The sequence below is a fragment of the Oncorhynchus tshawytscha genome, linkage group LG03, assembly GCF_018296145.1.
Source record: "Oncorhynchus tshawytscha isolate Ot180627B linkage group LG03, Otsh_v2.0, whole genome shotgun sequence".
Taxonomy (NCBI): Eukaryota; Metazoa; Chordata; class Actinopteri; order Salmoniformes; family Salmonidae; genus Oncorhynchus; species Oncorhynchus tshawytscha.
This window is the reverse complement of record NC_056431.1, coordinates 20,143,993-20,169,252: the sequence shown is the minus strand read 5'-3', so window position 1 is coordinate 20,169,252 and position 25,260 is coordinate 20,143,993. Positions and strand designations below refer to the sequence as shown.

The 25,260-nt window shown below is 39.8% G+C and overlaps 1 protein-coding gene across 3 annotated transcripts in view; it reads right to left on the bottom strand.

Annotated features, from left to right (window-relative positions):
• Positions 1 to 20,825, bottom strand: part of LOC112229833 (inactive phospholipase C-like protein 2) — a 60,899-nt gene extending 40,074 nt beyond the window's left edge. The window contains exons 1-4 of one of the 3 annotated variants that reach the window (XM_024395930.2): positions 20,733 to 20,825; positions 20,474 to 20,531; positions 19,832 to 19,855; positions 19,414 to 19,704 (exon numbers count right to left, since the gene is read on the bottom strand). In XM_024395930.2, coding sequence (XP_024251698.1) covers positions 19,414 to 19,662 — 249 coding nt within the window. In that variant the 5' untranslated portion in view covers positions 19,663 to 19,704; positions 19,832 to 19,855; positions 20,474 to 20,531; positions 20,733 to 20,825. Of the gene's footprint in view, positions 1 to 19,413; positions 19,856 to 20,473 lie in introns of all 3 variants that reach the window. The other 2 variants (XM_024395923.2, XM_024395914.2) reach the window with 2 other exon arrangements.
• Positions 20,826 to 25,260: the final 4,435 nt, after the last annotated feature.

Genomic DNA, 25,260 nt, shown 5'->3' with positions numbered 1-25,260 from the left:
TTTAAGAAGTTATTTGCCCACTTTAGTGATACAAACCTTATCAAAACATATAGGCCTATGGACTATACGATGAGGTGTGCAACTATGATTCGACAAAGTCGCAAAAAAAAGGCAGTTTCTTGCCTTATGCTGGGCATTATTCACAAGTTATAATATGTCATTCATATTGTCACCCATCAGATTATTCTTGATGTAATCTTGTCTTTACATATACTAAATAATGTGTGAAATGTGTTTTGATTTACAATGGGCCATTAATCACACACCTGTCTCGAATCAGGAGTAGTGGGAAAAATGCATGTCATCTATGCACTTAAATAGGGAATGGAGGACACTTTACCCGTGGTTCATTTTCATGCCAGCCAGGTAGGCTATACTCCTGTTGTAAAGATAAGCATTGTTCTTAATATTAGGAAAGTTGAGAAAAAAAGGGGGAAAAAGTAGGCCTAGCCTATAGAAAGCTGATAAGATACTCCTCTTTTTAGTAGAGGCAATCACTCTGTTTTCACACGCAATTGTATAGCCTATAGAAATTATGCGCAACATGAGCTCATGATTAGATTTTCGATTACATTTGCATTGATGTCAGAGTGATTAGAGGGACAAACAAGTGCTGAGTACCAGGCAGTCAGCAAGTTTGGTAGGCTACTAATGACCATCAGCAGCATGAGAGCTTAAAGAAGACTAATTCCATGGAATTTGACTGCCTTCGTGACCGCCGGTGTGGTGGTAATACAGTCACCGCAACAGCTCAACTCCAGGTGGTAATACTTATAGCAATTAGCATACCTGATCATATGGACCATGCATAGGCTATATGCATGGTCCAATATGTTCAAATAATTCTAACAACAAAAATTTGAATCATTTCTAGAGGTGGAAATATAATTTCAGATGTGTCAGCATCATTTTATTTTCATTCATTTTGGAGTAGAATGTCCTGTTAAAAAGTCCCTATACATGACAATTATCTGGGAGGGATGCCGGAACCCCAAAACAAGGGGGCCGGGGACGTGGTGAAATAAAACGGATGGCAGTTGATGAAAATAATTCAGGAAGTCAGAAGATCAAGTCATGAGATCAAGATTTTGCCAGTAAAGTGACATCATTGCACCAATGTTGTTTGACGTAAAAAGCATACAGCGCCACCATAAGATTTTTTGCACAGCTCTGGTACACTATCAGCCCGGTATAGCTGGAAGCCTGGTATATCCACAGCAGCTTCAGGTGTGTCGTCATTTAGCCAAGATTCAGTGAAACAGAAATCACAGAGAAGTCCTTTTTTGTTCTAATCAGAAGTTGTAGCTCGTCGATTGAGGCGAGTAAACACATATTGGAGAGGAAATGACCTTGGGAGCAGGGTACGGCGACCTCGCCTTCTCCCCGGCGTTTCTCTCCCTCGTTCTCCGACGCACAGTCGCATAGCCTAAGTTAGAAATCCGACTCGTGGTCTGTGGTTTTCAGCCGTATATTGTCAGATGAGGACAGAATCTCAGGACAAAAAAACAGCTGGTAATGTGTCCCTATTATTCAGTAGCTCATCCTGGGTGAAAGAAATTGCAATTCAAAAGTGAACTAACAAAAACAGTAAACACAGAAGCAGCTCCAAAACCCTGATGGTTTCCTCACTGGGTGCCTCACACAAAAGGCACACCTGTTGTGGTAATTATCTGGGCCTGGTTCTTTTCTACTGCAGTATTCAGATTTCCCATTTCAATTAGTTCACAGCTACTTCAAAAACATTGACTACAGTGATACATTCACATGTGAATGTGAGTGTTCTATGTAAGACTAAGTAACGTGAGTGTTCTAAGACTAAGTAATTACCAACCCCAGTGAATTGGGCCATTTCCACTACACCAGTGTTTCCCAACCTCTGTCCTCGGGACCCAAAGAGGTGCACGTTTAGTTTTTTGCCCTAGCACTACACAGTTGATTCAAATAATCAAAGCTTGATGATTAGTTGAATCAGACGTGTAGTGCTAGGGCAAAAACCAAAAAGTGCACCTCTTTGGGTCCCGAGGAGAGGTTGGGAAACACTGCAATACACCAACCACTTCTTATTTCACAACGAACATGCAGCCCTTGCGTGATCAAATACTGAGCTTTAGGAAAGCAGAATGACAAAGGGCCAAGCTGGGTTACCAATCAGACAGGCTTTACAGAACAGAGACAGGCAGTCAGAAGAGAACTGCTGCAGCAACAGGACGTCGATAGAGCCCCTGAAGCTACCCAAATCCAAATGGATTGATTTAGCTCCAGTCAAGCCCCGATGCACTCCTCACACAGAGTGTGATTTGAGTGATGCAATCAATGGATACATCACTAGTGTGTGAGGAAGCTAAGCAACTTCACAGACACTGTCACAGCTATTTTACCAAGAGGTTTGAGTCCTTTAATCCAGTTATTTTTTATTATCTTTTCACATTAGAAAAAATGTCCCCCGTCCATTTTATTATTGTTTATTAAGATAGCCTATATTAAATCCACCATCTTGATTTTGTTTAATTTGAGGGACATAGGATTTTTAAGCTCAATTCTTGCAATTCTATGTAGTTTAACAAGACTCATTACATATTTTAGGTAGGCCATTTAATGATGATCCTAATAATAAAGAAATAAAGAAAACAAAGTCTCGACCCGTTTTCCCCAAATGTTATTCCGCTACCAAATATATTTTATATGAACCCTCAATTTAATTATACATATTTTACAGAAAGTGAATAGATCAACTGATTGCGACAGAGTCACACATTGTATAAGATGACTTCACAAGGAAAGTAAAAAAAAATATACACTCCGACTTTAGAAGGTCGTAGCTCAGCTTCTGAACATCAGACACAAACCAAAGACAAAAAACGCTTGTTCCTAGCCTAAAGCGTTGCAGAGATATAAATTGTATAAACCGATCTACAACGATTCATAATTTAAAACATGTTTTGCCCCTCAAATCAAGGAAAGTCCTGTGACCCACCAGGAAACTTTGGTGGCCACCGGTGGGGGGGCGAGACCCATAAGGGCCTGACATTAACTATTTTAGATACAAAAATCAGTCATCCATAGGACAAGTAGCACCATTTTTACATCATCGCAAGATGCAAGGAACCACTTCACAAAATTAAATGCGTTACTATATTTTTTAACATAGAGAATCAGACAAAAATGGAGGCTACACTCCGTCAATTGGCTTCTTTGCATATTCCAGCCTGTCTCAAAATACAACACAACCCTTTTAAAGGCTCTCCTGAAGGATGGTTGGCCACCCTTGGTAGCCTATAAAATATTGCAACATTACAATCAAATACTTTTTATGCCTTTATAGAATAAGTCCCTCCAGGGATTTAAATTTGAGGCAATAAAAAATGTGTATTTGGTTCAAAACGGGCTCTGGGGAAAGTTCTGGGAGGACAGATTGGATCGTTTAGCTTAACAAATGTTGATGAGTTTTATATTTTCATATTATAAAGCTCAACAGTGCACACATGGCTGTAGGCTACACGCGAATCTTCCAAAATGCAATTAGAGGGAAGACACCATTCTCAAAAGCTATGACTACGATTATGCCTTTACTGCTGGACAATAACATTTAAAAAATGTTTTTTTTTAAAACAACATGAGACAAATGCTGGGTTCAATAGCATGTTAAGTGTTTATAAATGTTGAGAGAATTATTTTATTAAGGTTAAATTTGAAACAAGGTAATACATGCTCAATGAAATGACAAACATCCAGGTTTTAAACAATTATGATTAAATAGTTTTAAAATGCTGACTGCCTCCGCTCATATTTAAGTTGTCCCAGACAAGCGGACAAGCGTTAATGTCGAGCCCTGCCCTAGTTTTGGAACCCCTGCTTTAAATCTGACCTGAACCAGATTTGTATTAGACTACAATGTGATGAGAAACAATAGCCAATATGGGAAATGAAAGGTAGACCTATGTGCAATATCAAGATCTCATCAGTTATAACATTGATTTACGATGAGAAAGTGTGCCCACTTACATTTTTGTCAATAGTCTTCAAGCGAAAAAATAAAATGAAATAAAAAGTTTTTGTAAAATGCATTGGGTAGAAGCCAATTAATCCTGGTATAAATTCATATACACATCTTAAAATGACCGTGTTTTCATTAATTTCATTATATAATCTTAAAGCCCATTCAAAAACAGTATGGGACGTAAGGCAAAATGTGCAGTCATCGTAATTGCATAGGTCCAAATCCATGCTAGCAGATAGTGTAATGACGAAGTCTATGGTTAACGCTTGTTAGAGGCAGTTTCGTTAGCCAATGCTAACTTCCTTCATACTGGACAGACAAAAATGGTATCCACAATTAATCTGACTCCTACCAAAATCCCAAAGTATCACTTTAAAAGGAGGCAAGCAGCAATAAATCATAGATGTCATGTCACACAATTTATATCCACGAAGGAGAGTGAGCAGCTTCAGCATCTAATAAGTAATCTTTAACGAGACAAGCCTAACTCATCCTGCTGGAAGGCTTAACACCACAGTACTGCACTGTGAATAAAATTGGGCCCTACTGCTTAGTTTTTGCCAAGGGTATCAAGATGACCAAATCCTGCATAAACTTTATTGCGATTACGGTTTTTCCGATTTAACGGCTGCATAGCTGGAAGAGCCCTAAGGTCCAACAGGAGAAGAGGACAGTGCTGGGGCAGAGGAAATGTGGTCAGGTCAAAGAAATCCATATGCCAATCATGAACAAATTAGGATGTGAGAAGAGAAATCTTGTGAGATCAATAATTGTACTAAAGTTGTAGAGTACAATGCCAACACGTCGTGACAGTGACTGCCTTTCTTGCGTTCAATCACAGATCAAAATATGCCGGCTGTGTTTGAGATCGACTAGCCTACATTTCAGTCGGTGACTGCAGACTGAGCAAAATGTATGCTATCGAATAGTTAAGTCAAATCCTGGGCCAACTCTTGAAGATGTATGGCAGGGGTCAGTAACAGGCGTCCCGTGGGTCAAAACCGGCCTGTGAGTGGTTTCTCCCCCTCCAAAGATTTTTGTAAAAAAACAAAGACTAATATCAAGGTTTTCAGTTTTTCTGAGGGGAAAATGGGGGGGGGGGGAGGAAATAACCAGTAAACATTACTACCAAGTATTCCCACAAATAAAAAGAGATGTGATCATGTCAATGTAAAATATTTACAAAATTATTATTTTCAAATTTTGGGGATTACTTTTTGTACATTTTGCAATGTACAAATAATTATAAATTATTTTCCGGACCCCGGAACATCTGCTCTACAAAAATCAGACAGGTGCTAAGATCTGTTAATAATTGAAGGTGTCAGAAATGTGTATACCTGTGTTCACACTTTTATGCACTTCCCGTCCATTAATGGTGGTCTACTACAAACTTTACCCTGGTAAAGCCACTTGAGTACTGCCAAGTCATCTGTGGTCCCCCTGAAATAACAGGTTATAGCCGGTAGCGCTCCGTCAAGTCCCCAGCCCTGTAAATGAGTGACATCTTAGTGGATAAATGAATAAATAATACTGCAGGCTTGGTAAAGTGTAGCGAGTCGTCTGGAACAAATACAGCACACAGTGAGCAACTTGAGACAGCACCCAGACCAGGAATGGTGACAGAAGATCTTTAAATCAGTGACAAAAAAAATACAGTTTTGGTTGATGCCGTTGGAACCCAACCAGAGCATGGCATTTTGGTAAATTAAGCAACACTCAAAACAGTGGCACGCAATATTTTAACTGAAAAGGTAATGCCATAAGTCCTCATGGTAGATAACAGCATGTGGTTGGGTAAAATGCCAGTGTAATCCTGGTGTGGTTAAGCAGGTGCTGAGAGACAGTACATAAGTAAAAAATGGCAGTAAGCCTGACATTCCAATTTTCTCAAGGGAAGTTGGTACATGGGGGATAGACAGTCTTCCAGTGGTGTGTATTTGTGGATGCGAAGGGTAGCCAGACTTCCCCCAAAAAATTACCAAGAAAGAAAACATTGCAAATCATTTAGAATCTTTCATCTCTGTGTTTCATCCTTTTCCTTCAAATCACAAGAGGCTGAATGTATCTCACTTGAGAAAGCATTTGAGCGAGCGAAACAGCACCCCTCTGTCTCTGTAGACCATCTATCTGATGCGGTCTTGACTGAAAGCGTATGACATTGTTGCAGCCCGTAGCATTGACTGCAAGGGAAGCCAGCAAGTATTTGGCCTCTCTTGATTAAAAAAGTAGTATAAAATAATAGCCAATCAGTTTGAGCTCAACTGCCAATGGTCCTGGCACCCCCCCATTTTTTTTTTTTTTGTTTTTTTTTTGAAAGTGTCAATGGAAGCCAGTTTGGGTTTGGCGTCACTCCTATCAAATCGCATTGAGAGCAAACGTCAGACAGAAACAACTTGAATTGTTGCATCTCGATGTGTTGTCCTCCGGTGGCAAACTAGCTAAAATTGTCCCTTTCCTAAATTAGCCATGGAAATAGGCATTTGGACTTCTGGTATTTTATTAGGATCCCAATTAGCTGTTGCAAAAGCAGCAGCTACAGTTCCTGGGGTCCACACAAAACATAATACAGAATGACATGAGACAAGAACAAAACTACATAAAAAAATTTTTTAAAGGCACACGTAGCCTACATATCAATGCATACAAACTATCTAGGTCAAATAGGAGAGAGGCGTTGTGCCACGAGGTGTTGCTTTATCTGTATTTTGAAACCAGGTTTGCTGTTTATTTGAGCAATATGAGATGGAAGGAAGTTCTGTGCAATACTGTACGTATTCTTGAATTTGTTCTGGATTTTGGGACTACGATAAAAACCCTGGTGGAATAAGTGTGTGTGTGTCAGAGCTGTGTGTAAATTGAATAGGCAAACAATTTGGGATTTTCAACACATAAAAAGAAGAAGTGAAGCAGTCAGTCTCTCCTCAACTCTCAGCCAAGAGAGACTGGCATGCATAGTATTTATATCAGCCCTCTGATTACAATTAAAACATGCCGCTCTGTTCTGGGCCAGCTGCAGCTTAACTAGGTCTTTCCTTGCAGCACTGGACCACACGACTGGACAATAATCAAGATTAGACTAAACTAGAGCCTGCAGAACTTGCTTTTTGGAGTGTGGCATCAAAAAAGCAGAGCATCCCTTTATTACAGCCAGCCCTCTCCCCATCTTTACAACCATTGAATCTATATGTTTTGACCATGACAGTTTACAATCTAAGGTAACACCAAGTAGTTTAGTCTCCTCAACTTGTTCAACAGCCACACCAGTTTTTTTCCATCATTCCTTATATCATTGATCTTGGCTTCATAATAAAGTTTCTTCTTTTTGTTAAGTTTAGTCCCATCATTTCTCAATTTGCAGTAAGTAAGCCAGTCAGATATACAGCCAGACTTATTAGCCCCTCCTTTTGCCCCATCTCTTTCAACTCCTCATCAATTCATGGGCCCTTAACAGTTCTAACAGTCAGTTTAACAGATGCATGTTCATCAATAATTGGAAGAAGCAAATTCATAAATTCATAAAGTGCAGCGTCTGGGTGCTCCTCATTAATCACATCAGACCAACAAATATTTTTATCATCCACATAAGAATCACAGCAAAATCTTTTGTATGATCTCTTATACACTATTTTAGGCCCATCTGTTGGAACTTTGGCTTTCCTGGATATAACTACTATATTGTGATCACTGCATCCAATGGGTACGGATACAGCTTTAGAACAAAGTTCTACCGCATTAGTAAAAATGTGATCGATACATGTGGATGATCTTGTTCTTGTAGTGTTTGTAAACACCCTGGTAGGTTGATTAATAACCTGAACCAGAGATTACAGGCACTGGTTACAGTAAGAAGCCTCCTCTTGAGCGGACAGCTTGATGAAAACCAGTCAATATTCAGGTCCCCAAGAAAGTAGACCTCTCTGTTTACAGCACATACACTATCAAACATTTCCCACATATTATTTAGATACTGACTGTTAGCACTTGGTAGCCTATAGCAACACCTCAAAAGAAGGCTTTAGATGTACCAAGTGAACCTGCAACCACAACACTTCAATAACACTTGACATGATCTTCTCTAAGCATTACAGGGATAAGGCTCTGAATATATACAACAACCCTTACCCCATACGCATTTCTGTCTCTTCTAGAAATGTTATATCCTTGTATTGCTACTGATGTATCATCAAATGAATTATCGAAGTGAGTCTCAGAAATGGCTAATATATGAATGTTATCTGATGTTAGCAAGTTACTGATTTCATGAACCTTATTTCTAAGGCTACATATATTAATAATGGGCTATTTTCAGCCCTTTCCTGGGTAGCTTATCAGAGATAGACATAACATTGAAAAGAGCAGAGAAATCAAGAGAAAAAAAATATACAGTTTGAAGTCAGAAGTTTACATACACTAAGATTGGAGTCATTAAAACTTGTTTTTCAACCACTCCACAAATTTCTTGTTAACGAACCATAGTTTTGGCAAGTCGGTTAGGACTTGAATGACAAGTAATTTTCCCAACAATTGTTTACAGACAGATTATTTCACTGTATCGCAATTCCAGTGGGTCAGACGTTTACATACACCGAGTTGACTGTGCCTTTAAACAGCTTGGAAAATTCCGTTAAAATTATGTTATGGCTTTAGAAGCTTCCGATAGGCTAATTGACATCATTTGAGTCAATTGGAGGTGTACCTGTGGATGCATTTCAAGGCCTACCTTCAAACTCAGTGCCTCTTTGCTTGACATCATGGTAAAAGAAATAGGCCAAGACAAAAACCCAAAAAAAACAGAGCTCCACAAGTCTGGTTTATCCTTGGGAGCAATTTCCCAATGCCTCAGGGTACCATGTTCATCTAAACAAATAATAGTACGCAAGTATAAACACCATGGGACGACGCAGCCGTCATACCGCTCAGGAAGGAGATGCGTTCTGTCTCCTAAAGATTAACTGTTTGGCCATAATGACCATTATGTTTGGAGGAAAATGGAGGCTTGCAAGCTGAAGAACACCACCCCAACCGTGAAGCACGGGGGTGGCAGCATCATGTTGTGGTGGTGCTTTGCTGCAGGTGGGACTGGTGCACTTCACAAAATAGACGGCATCATGCGGGTGGAAAATTATGTGAATATATTGAAATCAACATCTCAAGACATCAGTCAGGAAGTTAAAGCTTGGTCGCAAATGGGTCTTCCAAGTGTAAGTTGTGGCAACGTGGCTTAAGGACAAAAGTCAAGGTATTGGAGTGGCCATCACAAAGAACTGACCTCAAACCTATAGAAAATGTGGGCAGAACTGCGTGTGTGAGCAAGGAGGCCTACAAACCTGACTCAGTTACACCAGCTCTGTCAGGAGGAATGGGCCAAAATTCAACCAACTTATTGTGGGAAGCTTGGGAAGGCTACCCAAAATGTTTGTCCCAAGTTAAACAATTTAAAATGCAATGCTACCAAATACTAATTGAGTGCATGTAAACTTCTGACCCACCGGGAATGTGATGAAAGAAATCAAATCTGAAATACAGCCCAACACCGTGCAGGACGTTTTTCATTTGCCAGAGAACACAAAGATTGGCAAATTCACCACTGGCGCCCTGTGCCCTTCACAGATGAAAGCCGGTTCACACTGAGCACATGTGACAGTCTGGAGACGCCGTGGAGAACGTTCTGCTGCCTTCAACATCCTCCAGCATGACCGGTTTGGCGGTGGGTCAGTCATGGTGTGGGGTGGCATTTCTTTCGGGGGCCGCACAGCCCTCCATGTGCTCGCCAGAGGTAGCCTGACTGCCATTAGGTACCGAGAGGAGATCCTCAGACTCCTTGTGAGACCATATGCTGGTGTGGTTGGCCCTGGGTTCCTCCTAATGAAAGACAATGCTAGACCTCATGTGGCTGGAGTGTGTCAGCAGTTCCTGCAAGAGGAAGGCATTGATGCTATGGACTGGCCCGCCTGTTCCCCAGCCCTGAATCCAATTGAGCACATCTGGGACATCATGTCTCGCTCCATCCACCAACGCCACGTTGCACCACAGACTGTACAGGAGTTGGCGGGTGCTTTAGTCCAGGTCTGGGAGGAGATCCCTCAGGAAACCATCCGCCACCTCATCAGGAGCATGCCCAGGCGTTGTAGGGAGGTCATACAGGCACGTGGAGGCCACACACACTACTGAGCCTCATTTTGACTTGTTTTAAGGACATTACATCAAAGTTGGATCAGCCTGTAGTGTGGTTTTCCACTTTAATTTTTGAGTGTGACTCCAAATTCAGACCTCCATGGGTTGATAAATTTGATTTCCATTGATAATGTGTGATTTTGTTGTCAGCACATTCAACTATGTAAAGACAAAAGTATTTAATAAGAATATTTCATTCATACAGATCTAGGATGTGTTATTTTAGTGTTCCCTTTATTTTTTGAGCAGTGTACATCCACAGGTACACCTCCAATTAACTCAAATGATGTCAATTAGCCTATCAGAAGCTTCTAACGCCATAATATAATTTACTCAAATTTTCCAGGCTGTTTAAAGGCACAGTCAACTTAGCATATGTAAACTTCTGACCCACTGGATTTGTGATAGAGTGAAATAATCTGTCTGTAAACAATTGCTGAAAAATGACTTGTGTCATGCACAAAGTAGATGTCCTAACCGACTTGTCAAAACTATAGTTTGTTGACAAGAAATTTGTAGAGTGGTTGAAAAATTAGTTTTAATGACTCCAACCTAAGTGTATGTAAACTTCCAACTTCAACTGTAGGTTGTAATATTGCTTTTTATCTGGCTTCCCCAGTGATTATACCCACGCACCACTACTGCGGTCTCCCCTAAAAACGTACTACTGCTCCTCTGATGAAAAAACGGACCTATGCCCAAGTAGCTTGGCATGAAAATGGGTTGGCCTTCAAACTTTCTATTTACCAACACATATTTTCCGGCTTTTCACTGACAGCATACTAGGCCTAGCTTCTTTCATTTTAACAGAGGAAAAATATTGCCGCAGTGCTTAGTTCCTAACATTCTTGCAGCCATTGATATAGCAAGGTGAAATATTAATTACAAAAAATAAGATGCACAGTGCATGTGTAACAATTATGTATGCCTACCTGCATCCGATGGCCGATTACTGAAATAGCAATCATAATATAGCCTTCCCAATGATAAGTAATTATAGGATTAATGACGCATTGCTCCCGCAATCCATTAGCTCCATGTTCACTTCATAGCTTTTAGGGCTGACCCCATTAAGTCGACTGGTCCAATGTTTGGTCGATAGGCTGTTGGTCGACCAATATTTATTTTTAGTCAAGCAGTGGATTTTTTTTTTTTTTAAATATGTATGGTACACGAGACACCAGTCTGATTCACGCCTGTCTGAGTGGACTAATCCATTGCAGAGGCCGCAGGGATGACACACCAGTAGTACATATACCATTAATTCCCACTATTTTTAATCTACAATGTTTGTTTGGTTAAGGTAATTTCTGTTAATGCATTCAATATATTATTACTACAGTCTCACCATCGTCCTTGTAGGAGTGGACACATTGTTTGCAGAGCACACAACCTAGGCTACACTGATTTATTTAATTCCATTTAAAAGTTGTCAATTTATTCATTGTCTTTTGTTTGTACTGTAGCGCTCCTGTCAATCTTGACTACGGACACACACCTGATTATGCATAGAAGTAAGCCTATAGGCTACCTGGCCTGCACACAAATGCAGGCCTATAAAATGTGCCCCTTTGGGGATCTAATACTAATTCTCAAAGTAATTTTTTCTTCTCCTCAAACGGCAAGTAAACAAAGTCTGTTTTTACATCCATTGAGAATGACAATAGTTCCTCAATGTAGCTTATTTGAAAATTCTTTCCAGCTCTATCCCTTTAGATAAACACTCAGAAAGGGGGGAAAAAATGTCATGCCCTGATCCTGTGGAAATATCAAAGTAGGCCTACCTGATTACTTCTTATCCCACAAATATCCTACAGCTGTGTCTCTCTCCGGAGCTCACTGGCACAGGAAACTGAGGGCCCAGAATATTTTAATAGTTGACAATGTTTCAAGTTCCTTGCAGACAGGCCATGCTTAGCCAAGGACAGGATATTTATTTTTATCAGGATAATATCTACCTGCGGACTGCAATGTTTATTTGTTGGCTTTATGTACGCCATTTTTACATATCGGCAATGGCAATAGAAGTTAAAAGTTTTCAAATGTAATCTTCATTCAAGTAGAATTTTGATTAACCAGATGACATTGATTAAGATATGAAGACTATTATAAATTTAAAATAAAACTGTTCCACGAAAATGTGCATTTGAAAATCAGAACTGGCATGCAGATCAGTAGAAATAGAATGATAACTTTGCACTCCAAATGAAAAAAGGTTGCCGACAGCTGGTGTAGCCCATTACCGGCAACTTCAGGAGTATAGAAACGGCCATAATCTGCAAAGGCCAGCAGCAGCGGGAGGAAGAGGGTCAGAACAGGTTTGTATTATTCTGGTTAGGCTATATTAAACTCTGGCTCCATCTTTAGTAAATTTGTGTGTCTTCATTTAAAAAATTGCAGTGCTTAAAGCATCAGACAAACGCAGTAGCCTACATATAGTTGATTTTGTTCAAACATAGGGTGTGTCTATATATGGAAAGAACAGACGACTCTCGGTCGACCAAGATTTTTTTGTAGTCGGGGACAGCCCTAATAACTTTGCACATTTTAAATCATGAGCCAGTCTGTTGCTAATTGATTTAATTTGAATAGTAGCTAGGGATGGGCACGGTTATTCAAATATCTGAAACGGTTAGTATTTGAATACTTGTGTATTTTTTTTAGGCCTAATTTAATTAGGAATGAAAATACCTTGTCTTAAGTAAATTATCCATGTGACATTGTTACATACAAGGATGACATTTGAAATTCCTAAATGTAATAAAACAAATGTTTAAATGTACTTTATGACCTGTGTCCCATAATTTAAAAAAATATATTTTAAAAAGACATGCATACTGGTAGCCAGCTATGCCGGTATCCTACACACATTTCACAAGTAGCTTTTAGATTTTGTCAGCCTATCAAAACTGCTCTACAGTCCAAGGTTCCATGTGTAGCAAGGGAAGTGAGAGATCTCTATAATCAATGCAAAATGGAATAAAAATTACAGAATTAAACGTTAGCTAAATGAGAATGAGTGAGCTACAACAAACAACCAACAAGTATGCTGTTTAATCTGAATTATGTTAATTGTTTTCAAGGACAGGGGAGCGCAGCATATTGTAGCCTCAATTACCTAGATAGCTAGCTGGCTAACTTAGCTAGCTGAGAAATCTTCTCTACATTGATTTGATGCAGTCAAGTAGGATTGAGCAATATGGCCAAAATATCATACCACGGTATATATATATTTTTTTAAAGGACGGTAACACGATATTTTATGTTTTTGAATAATATGTATTATTTTGTGTATGTCCATCATCCATTTCGTATGATATGTTACAAATTTGTTGTGGCTAACGTTAGTTAAGTGGCTAGGGGCTAGATTTAGGGGTCAAGGTTAGGGCTAGGCGTTAGGTTAGGGTTAGCTAAAATGGTTAAGGTTATGGAAAGGGTTAGATAACATGCTGCTAAGAAGTAACAACGCTGTTAATTAGCAAAAATTGTCCATGAGATTCACACACAACCTTTGGGTTGCTAGATGTTAGGAGTCAAGGTTAGGAGTTAGGTTAGGGTTAGCTAAGAGTTTTAAGGTTAGAAGGAGGGTTCACTAACATGCTAAGTAGTTGCAAAGTAGCTAAAAAGTAGTTGCAAAATAGCACATTTTGCTAAAATGCTAAACATGTCCATGATGAGATTCGAACACACAACCTTTGCGTTGCAAGACGTTATACACCCACCCTGACCAAACCCTCCTTTTTGTTTTTGCCTCAAGTAATCTTCCATCTTATGTAACCATAGCAAACGTAACATATCATTCCAATTTCAGTGTCCAGGATGGATTTACGCTTACCATGTTATATCTAGTCTATGAGACCAGTGACATTTCACATTCAACAGGGTTTGGTTAGCGCTAGGGTCCAAGAAGGATCAGGCATCATAAACTGTTGTAGGCTGGTGTCATGTAAACTACTCAATATCGACAAATAACCCTGATCTTGAGAAAAGGGAAGGGAAAAAAATTGCTGCAAGGGATTCCTAAGCTAACTAAGTATAAGGCTCCCCTTGAAATATGGAGCATCTGAATTGAAAGAGAACGTATTGCTTCTCCTGTTCTGCCTGGACCAGAAGATAAGATTGATTTATTTGCAGTAGACAGCTGGAAAAATCCTAGACCTACATTTTGCTTGGATGATCACTAAATTAGGGACATGCTCTGAGCTGTGGTTTTGGCAACAAGATACAGAAGATAATTGATAGCCATCAAACAATGAAGGGACCATGTTAAGGGAACTCTGTGAAAAAATGATTTAGCCACAGGTTCATTCAAAAATCTGTCATTTCCAGTGGTTGGTCAAAGCTGAACAGAATTTGAAAAACTCTTAGGCCAAAGCTACATTATCATTCACATGTGTAGGCCGTCATTGTAAATAAGAATTTGTTCTTAACGGACATGACTAGTTAAATCTGGATTTTTACACCTCAAGTAGTATGATACAGTGGTTTTAATTGTGCGCGTCTACTTATGATTATATTTTGAGCACATACTGTGACCTGACCCAAGCTAGGCCTCTCACACTCAGCAATACCACAATTTTGGAAGCCAAGTTTCAGCCCACTGTGTGTGTCGTGTGTATTCATTTGAGAAAGTGTTATTTTTAAGTCCCAAACCCAAAAAAACAACTTGTGTTATCTGTACTTCACTATTTATATTCTTGAAGTCTTTTTACTTCACTACATTCCTAAAGAAAAGAATGTACTTTTTACTCCATACAGGTCTCCCGACACCCAAGAGTAAATTGAATGGCTAGCAGTACAGGAAAATTAAATTGTCAAATTCATGCACTTATCAAGATAACATCCCTGGTCATCCCCATTGCCTCTGATCTGGCAGACTCAGTGTTGGAGTGTGCCCCTGGCTATCCTTAAATAATTGTAAAAACATAAATTAAAATACATATACAAATTGAAAACCCAATTGTGCTGTCTGGTTTGCTTAATATAGGGAATTTGAAATTACTTACTAGGTATATTTCAGCAATTACATTTACTTTTGATACAAGTATATTCCAAACCAAATACTTTGACTTTTACTCAAGCAGTATTTTCATTGGGGGACTTTCACTTGAGTAGTTTTCTTTAGAGATATCTTTACCTTTACTCAAGTATGACAATTGGGTATTCTTCCACCACTGCCGACCACATCCTCTCAACACTGCAGAAAAACTATTCTGCTTTAGTAGGTAAATAGCTTATTATATTACTTAGGGGTTGGAACCGTTTTCAAAGAACATGAAAAAAAGAACAAACCATTTTAAGGAATGGAAACAAAAGTGATATCTAGTTTTCGAGAACAGAACCATTATTTTCAAATCTTAAGAACAAGTTGTTTTTCTTTGTTCCAGAAATATTACACATTTCTAGTGCATCATTCTGTAATAATTCATGTAATATCCTAAACACATTCCAATCCACTTCATGTCAAGCCCCCTCCATACCCACATCACAGGAGGCATAATAGTGGCCGGAACGAAGCAAATGGAATATCAAACACATGGAAACCATACGTTTGAAGTATTTGATACCATTCCACTCCAGCCATTACCACAAGCCTGCACTTATCTGACCAATCAAACATGTAAACAAATATCTTACCACAGAATTCCACAGAAAGCTGCTCTCTCTGAAAATTGGTGGAGTAAATGTAAAAACCATGTTGATTTCAAAGGTAAAAAAATTAAGGAAAACTTTCAACGTGTGCCAATGGGGATTTGCGCTCCATAATACAGTTGAAAATCAGTGTTCATGTTATAAGTGTGGACAGAAAGTGAAAGTGCCCATCTTCTCATTGGAAGTGCTTAGATCTTTCATATAAATTCAATCTTGAAGGCTGTGCAGAATTAATTATATAGTGAACAAAAAATAAACACAACATGTAAAGTTTTGGTCCCATGTTTCATGAGCTGAAAGGATCCCAGAAATGTTCCATACACACAAAAATATTATTTAGCTCAAATTGTGCACACATTTATTTACATCCCTGTTAATGAGCATTTCTCCTTTGCCAAGATAATCAATTCACCTGACAGGTGTTGCATATCAAGAAGCTGATTAAACAGCATGATCATTACACAGAAATACAGTGACGAGATCCTGAGGCCCATTGTCGTGCCATTAATTCGCCGCCATCATCTCATGGCTCAGCATGATGATGCACAGCCCCATGTGGCAAGGATCTGTACACGATTCCTGGAAGCTGAAAATGTCCCAGTTCTTCCATGGCCTGTATACGCACCAGACATGTCACCCATTGAGCATTTTTGGGATGCACTGGATTGCTGTGTAGGACAGCGCGTTCCAGTTCCAGCCAATATCCAGCAACTTCGCACAGCCATTGATGAGTGGGACAACATTCCACAGGCCACAATCAACACCCTGATCAACTCTATGCGAAGGAGATGTGTCACGCTGCATGAGGCAAATGGTGGTCACACCAGATACTGACTGGTGTTCTGATCCACACCACAAGGTGGAAGTGGAGAGGAGAGGTGTAATATGGCAGCACAGGTCTAAGACCTCCAGCAGAACCCACTGCTACTAATGGGCGCTGTCCATTTTAGCTCTGGTCTGACAGGGCCAGCATGATTAGCCTAGAAATTTGCCCAACGCTGATTTGCATATGGACCAGTGTTGTATTATAACAACTTGTCAAGGCTTGCAGAGAAGGCTGTTATTGTGTAGTCTTACAGTCCCTTATTGCATTTGGGACATTGGTGGTAAGCCACGTGATAATTTTCGACTACCTTCGGACCAGTCAGTACTAACACAACGTGTGCATTAAGCTTTGTTCAATAGCAATGAGAGGTTTGTCAACACAGAAGGTTTCCCAAATGTGGACATCCTAGACACCCTTTTTGGGGGGGGTGTGCCAAAAAAGTGTTGCCCACAAAACCTGACTTGAAAAAGAGTTTAACTGGGAAGAACCATGTTCATTGCAGGCAAATTAACAATACCACAATGAAAAGGCTCACAATGAATAACATAGTTGATTGAGATTTTGGACAATAACAAGTACAAGCCTCATCTACAGTAGGTCCAGAAATTAGCTGATCAAAAGATATTGATGCAACTTCAGTCACAGTGGGGACTATCCATTCATAAGGCTACACAGTTGACTTGCAGATATGATAAGGCTAGAGCAGGGACGAGCAACTCCAGTCCTAAGTGGTTGTCTCACCTTTCCCCCCAATCCCTAGCAAACACATCTGATTAAACTAATTGCAGTCGAAACTAAAAGATCATTCATTGATTATTAGAGTCAGTTGTCTTAGCTGGGGCAAAAATGTGACACCAATCAAGCCACAAAGGACTGGAGTTGCCCATCCCTGGGCTAGAGGGTAAGCCATAAGCAGCTTAAAATCAAAAGATGCAAAGAAATAAGGGATACATAAGCTGTTTCCATTAACTTGTCCAGTGATTTTATTGTTGACATTTAGAAAGTTTGCATAGAAATTGCAACAACTGCCTTTGTTTCTACTTGTGACAAAAACAGCAGGCCGTAATGTCGTCACCCCCCTGCCTCCAAAAAAATTAAACATTCGCAAAAACCATGTGCCGAATAAAAAAATTAAAGTGGTTGAACTGTTTCCGAAATCCATTTCGGGAAATTGTGCATTAATAAATGTGACAGTCTGTATGCCTTGCAAACCTACAGTATGTTTCATGTCTCAGGTAGCCCGCAAAGGCAAGAATTTACTCATATTTGCCATATTCTAATAATTCTCATGTGTCAACGTATCGCCATGGTCTGTGCCATTGTGCAGCTTGCACTCCTGTAGAGCTGAAATAATTGGGTTGTGAAACTTGCATCCAGCCAACCAGAAAAGCAAGGCGAAACAATTCAGGCATTCTTGAAAGTCAAGACAGTCCTTGTTCTGCAAAGAAACATTTTTATTTTTGCAAGCAGTAGACATTTAGAATTAAAATGTGTAGTGGAGCTTTATAGTTATGCGTGACATGTGCCCAGAGTACCTTAAATTATTCTGCAATAATTTATTCTGAAAAACTGTTTCCATCATAATTCCTCACAATAAAGAAAGTTTGACAAAAGACAAATCCACACCTTGAATGGATAGAAAATGTTGTCGATCTTTAGAGCATTTCTTCAATAGCTGCTGTTTCTATTACACGTTGCAATGTGTTTTTGTTGCGACATTGCTTTTATTGAATAAACCTGGGTCAATGGAAACCTGCATAATGAGCAGCAATAAGCTAAATACAAAAAGGCTACACTTGAATGCAATTTGTAGGCCTATTTAGGGATTTGTAGGCTTCACTTTCAGGGAAAACAAGTCAAACGAACAACCTTGCAACACAGTCAATATGAGGAAATAGGTGAATGCATCATTTCCTTCATGAGGCCATCTGTTGTCTAATATAGAGGCCAACTGACAACACTATTGTAATTAAGACAACGGAATACAAAGCTGAGAAGTCTTAATGAGGAAAATCCTTGTCTCGTGATGAACTGCTTTTACAAAACCAATGTGTTCAGACAACAATGGCACCAATTTAATTTGGAAACTGTTCTTAACCAGAGGAATTGGTCCCGACTTTCCCAAATGTGGAATGGCAACATATGGTAAACGTCAAGCACTCAAGATTGTTGTTTGAAAGATGTCGCAAACGGATCACTTTGGTCTCCAAATTCAGTTTATGCAAAGCATTCAAGCAATGTTTTCCAACAGAACGTATTTGTAAGAACGCCTGTAACCTAGACATTGTTGTCACATACTCACTCCCTGTGTCTTCATATTAAGATCTCATCTTCAATTTCATAAATGAGTTAGTGAGGACTTGGCCTAGGATATTTTTAAACAATAGTATTCAATCTGATAATGGAGGTGTATCTCCTCCTAGTAGTCGCCTATCCAGAATTCAGCTAAATATCTCAGATATTTACCATGAGCTGACAACACAGAAGTTAGTTAATTTGCTCTGAATGGTGAATTGACACTTGCGATGAAATTCAGACAAGACCTATACTTTAACCTGACTGTTTGCATTGTCACTGTGTGTGAGAACAGTGTTTTTTTTGGATTGCAAGTGGTCGTATGGTCGAGGTTGCTGAACCAATGTGCATAACATGTACACTTCGTGGAAGATCAAAATCTAAGGATGCATCCACTATCCTAACCATCTAGCCAACCATGCATGCCTCTTCGCGTTTTCAAATCCGTATTACAAATATGATTTACCTTTATAATGCTGCTCCTGCGTGGTATTCCAGATTTGGAATCCAATCCGACAGAGGAGTTGTTGGCTGTTTCAAGCCCTGGGCTGTCAGGTAACGTTTCTGATCCAACCATGTTTACCGGTATCCCACAGTCCCCATTGAAGACCGATACTTCGCACTGCGTCTTCCCGTCTGTTTGATCACAGGGCAAAGCCACCGAATCCCCAGTATTCGATGGAGATGAGCCGTCGTTCTCTCCAAACTCCGCCATAGGCACTCCACGCACACAGAAAGACCAAGCGTAGCTGTCAACCTGCAATGTAGGTGTTTCACTTGCAACGCTGTTGTATTTATCCAATGTCCTGGCTTGCTAGCTACCTCGTTATAACATCTGCACAAAAACGTTCCGTATCATCTTTCGGTCCATATTTGACTCGTACCTAATGTGCTCCATGGATTGTGCTCTGTAAAACAAAACACATTAACAAGAGACACTGAATATCAATACATTCAACGGTTCAATGCTAGACATTATCATCTGAAATTGCATGCACACAAGATGTCTAATAAATGTGACTTTGAATAGTAACTGACTAACGTTAGCTAATTACATGCAAACAGTGCAATTGCATTCAATGGAATTTTCAATTGGCAAAGCTGTCGGTATAACATTGCAAAATTATGTTTCATAATGGATGCATTAGCTAGCGTTAGCTACATCGTCTCATTTGAAATTGTCTGGTTAAGGCATTCGATAGTTAGCAGCCCAGCTAAGCTTCGTTAGTCAACAAGTTAGCCATATTTACAATCGTCACAGATAGACGTGGCTGGTTTGTTAGCTGCTGTGTATATCTAGACTAGAGCTAATTTAGTTATCGCTAGTTAACGTAGTCAGACATCCGTACTCTGCCATGTTACGTGAACTGACAAATTAGCCCACATTTCATAAACTTGCCAACATTAACTTGCTAACATTAACTAACCTGGCAAGCTAATACTAGAGCCAAATATGTTCTAACTAACCCTCTCGTATTTGTTCTACAGCCAACCATGGCAACATAATGTCGTGTTATCACACTTGCCTTGCTTGATAAAGTCTTGTAGAAAGAGAACAAAGTTCCATTCTGCTGTGCTATCCAGCTGCAACGACAAGACTACTGTTCAGTCCCTGCACCACCAGTTGCTGCATTAGCTAGCTTGCAATGTAGCTAGCTTGTTAACAAGTAGTCACCGACTAAACCCAACTGTCAATACATTTGCTATCTAAATCAAATGTATCTAGCGAGCGAACCGTTTAGAAAAATTCGAAAAGTGAACGAATTACTTGTAACGACAACGAACCTTCTTTCAATCAAACTTTCCTCATAAAAAAGGTAATCGATCAATCCGGTTCTCTATAATTACACTAGATGACTGATGAGGGCACTGTTTTGATGCCACCGCCCCTACGTCCTGGCACGCACCCAACACAGTAAAAACAAAATCATTTTGGAAGCTATACAAATGCAATTATTAATGTCTAAACCATTTTTTCCCACGTTTATTATATTACAGACACCTTCATACATACTTTAAATACATTAATATATATATATATATATATATATATATAAAGTATGTTTAACTCACATAATATATATTTAAAGTATGATTTTTGAAAGTATTAATGTTACTGACCCCACTACAACAACAAATACTTATGCATGTAATTTTGTCCTTGACACGTTTAACTGAAATACTGTATAATTCCATTCATTCCTATGGCGGACTCCGTATTCTGGGGAGTGCCAATATGGTCGACCCGGTATTTTCAAAGTCCCTCATTGGCCAATACGTAGGATATACAATCCAGGGTTTATTTTTCGTGCATTCGTAAAGTATTGAGATCCTTTCCCTTTTTCCATATTTTGTAACGTTACAGCCTTATTTAAAAAAATTAAAAAATAAAATGTAATTCCCTCATCAATCTACACACAGTACCCCATAATGACAAGATTAAAACATGTTTGTCGGAATGTGTGCAAATGTATTAAAAACAAAAAACAGAAATACCTTATTTATATAAGTATTCAGACCCTTTGCTATGAGACTCGAAATTGAGCTCAGGTGCATCCTGTTTCCTTTGATCATCCTTGAGATGTTTCTACAACTTGATTGGAGTCGACCTGTGGTAAATTCAATTGATTGGACATGATTTGGAAAGACACAACTCTCTATTTAAGGTCTCACAATTGACAGTGCATTTCAGAGCAAAAACCAAACCATGACGACAAAGGAATTGGCCGTAGAGCTCCGAGACAGGGTGGTGTCGATGCACGTATCTGGGGAAGGGTACCAAAAAATGTCTGCAGCATTGAAGGTCCCCAAGAATACAATGGCCTCCATCAATCTGAAATGTAAGAAGATTGGAACCAGCAAGACTCTTCCTAGAGCTGGCCGCCTGGCCAAACTAAGAAGGGCCTAGGTCAGGGAGGTGAACAAGAACCCGATGGTCACTCTGGCAGAGCTCGAGAGTTCTTCTATGGAGATGGGACAACCTTCCAGAAGGACAACCATCTCTGCAGCACTCCACCTTTATCGTAGAGTGGTCAGACAGAAGTCCCTGCTCAGTAGACAGAAGTCCCTGCTCAGTAGACAGAAGTCCCTGCTCAGTAGACAGAAGTACCTGCTCAGTAAAAGGCACATGACAGCCGGCTTGGAGTTTGGCAAAAGGCACCTAAAGAACTCTCAGACCATGAGAAATAACATTATCTGGTCTGACCATCATAGCCCCTGTGCCCAATAAAACTAAGGTAACCTGCCTAAATGACTACCGACCCGTAGCACTCACGTCTGTAGCCATGAAGTGCTTTGAAAAGCTAGTCACGGCTCACATCAACAACATTATCCCAGAAACCCTAAACCAACTCCATTTTGCATACTGCCCCAACAGATCCACAGATGCAATCTTTATTGCACTCCACACTGCTCTTTCACACCTGGACAAATGGGAAGACCTATGTGAGAATGCTATTCATTGACTACATCTCAGCGTTCAACGCCATTGTGCCCTCATAACTCATCACTAAGCTAAGGACCCTGGGACTAAACCTCCCTCTGCAACTGGATCCTGGACTTCCTGACGGGCCGCCCCAGGTGGTAAGGGTAGGTAATAACACATCCGTCACGCTGATCCTCAACACGGAGGCCCCTCAGGGGTGCGTGCTCAGTCCTCTCCTGTACTTCCTGTTCACTCATGACTGTGTGGCCAGGCACGACTCCAACACCATCATTAAGTTTGTCGATGACACAACAGTGGCCTGATCACCGACAATGACGAGAAAGCCTATAAGGAGGAGGTCAGAGACCTGGCCGTGGGGTGCCAGGACAACAACCTCGAGAGCATGCTGACTGGTTGCATCACTGCCTGGTATGGCAAATGCTCGGCCTCCGACCGCAAGGCACTACAGAGGGTAGTGTGTGCGGCCTGGTACATCACTGGGGTTAAGCTTCCTGCCATGCAGGACCTCTATACCAGGCGGTGTCAGAGGAAGGCCCTAAAATTTGTCAAAGGCTCCAGCCACACTTGTCATAGATTGTTCTCTCTGCTACTGCACGGCAAGTGGTACTGGAGCTCTAAGTCTAGGTCAAAGATGCTTTTAAACAGCTTCTACCCCCAAGCCTTAAGACTCCTGAACATCTAATCAAATGGCTGTCTGAAAACACAACCATCGCGGGATCTACGAGTGATGAATTTCCGGCCAAGGGTGGTCCATTTAAAACTCATCCTTTCCTCCGTCGCCCTTTGCCCTTCAAGTGTATACTCGTCAGACATCATGATATGTCATCAGAAGTGTCCACTTAATTTGAGGGCTGAGGGGATAGGGTGTGTCTTTTAAGTGTTTGGATCACAGTCAGTGTTTCTTCTGACACATTGGTGCGGCTGGCTTCCGGGTTAAGCAAGCAGTATGTCAAGAAGCAGTGCCGCTTGGCAGGGTCGTGTTTCGGAGGACGCAAGGCTCTCGACCTTCACCTCTCCCGAGTCCGTACCTTGGTTGCATTCCAAACACTTAAGACACACCCTATCCCCTCAGCCCTCAAATTAAGTGGACACTTCTGATGACGTATCATGACGTCTGACGAGTATACACTTTCAGGGCAAGGGGCGAGGGAGGAAGGAATGATTTTTAAATGGGCCACCCTTGGCCGGAAAATCATCACTCATTCATCCCGCGATTGTGTTTTCAGCCATCGGTAGCTTGTGGGTGCTTTATATGCGCTACAGTCAATTATGAGTGCATGTCTACTTATATTAACTATGTAATTATTCATATACGCCTCCTGTATGATAGCTTGCAAATTAATTAGCTAACAAACGTTAGCCTGCCTTGATACTTCTGCCAAGCTACTTTCCAAAAGCTAACCAAACAAAAACATCATTACTTTTATGAGACGTGTTTGTGCATTAGTAGCACAATTTCTAACTTATTTACTTTTTTTTTACTTACACTTGTATATTGACTTCATATTGACATTGAGGTTTTAAGTTTTGCCGCAGTTTTCTTAGTGGATGAACAATCGTCGCGAATTGAATTATGTGGCATTCCAGGCCCCGAAGTGAACATAATTGAAAAACGAGGGCTGAGGGGCTAACGTTGCAAACTTCCCTTGCTTGGCTAATCATTTGGACTGACGACAAATATTGCCACGGGGATTCTCCCAAGGGCATAAGTGGACGAGGGTGTGTCGTTTATGAGCCCTTGTCCCAAGGTACTCTGTACCGGAGTTGCAGCGATGGGACAAAACTGTAACTACCAATTGGATATCACAAATTTGGGGAGAAAAAGGTGTAATATACTGTATATATGTCAATGCTTCAACTTAAAAACAACTCCAAGTGTATTTTGAATTAATATACTAAATTACAATTTAAAGCGTTTCAAATTGAAGTACAGTTTTAATGAGTGTATTTCAATTTAAAGATAGTGAACATATACTGTAGTGTACTTCACTGAAAAACAATTAATTTAAAGTACACTTCTAATAAGTGTATTGAATGTTGACGATAGTATATTTATAGTATATTAAAAGCTTTCCAAATCTAGTAATTTAAAGTACACTTTTAATAAGTGTGTTAGTGTAATGATATTATATTTATAGTATACTTAAGATAAGAAAAATACATCTCGTATTTGAAGTATATTATTACAAAATGTTGTATATTTAAGTATACTTGTGATATATAAAAATATTACACATTTTTCGCTTGGGATGTTAATCAGAGAATATTAAAATCTTGGATTTAATTCAGTGCTCTTGGATTTAATTCAAGATGCTGGAGTGTGTCAATCCAAATGATTTCCTGAGTAAAAATATAGCATTTTACTGTCTGAAAAAGAGACGTTATCAATATGCTGTATTTATGTCAATTGTCAACCGATCATAACTTGTAGAAGACTATATGTTCCTTCGATAGCATAGCCTATCCAGTTCTTGAAACAGATAGCAGTATAATTAATTGTTTTTCTTGTAGCAGCTCTTATTCTCTTTAGCTGTTCAAAAATTATCCTTACAGTTTACATTTTAATATTTTAGTCAAAGTTAATCATGCCTGAGTTTATGTGCAGGAGGGTATGAATTGCTGAAGTTTTTATAGCCTACACATGAGACATGAACATAAACAGTTATATTGAACCTTTTTTTAATCAAATTCTAGACAATAAATATACTGCAGAATACCTTACCTCTATATCAGTGTGCCAGTTCCACCTTGTGTTGCCTTCTCAGGGTTCTTATTAGAAGTCATGTGTCTTTTTTCTGATAAAGGATCAGTTCACATACATCAATGTTATAAAGGACAGGAGAAGGGACGGTGTACACTAACTGTTCA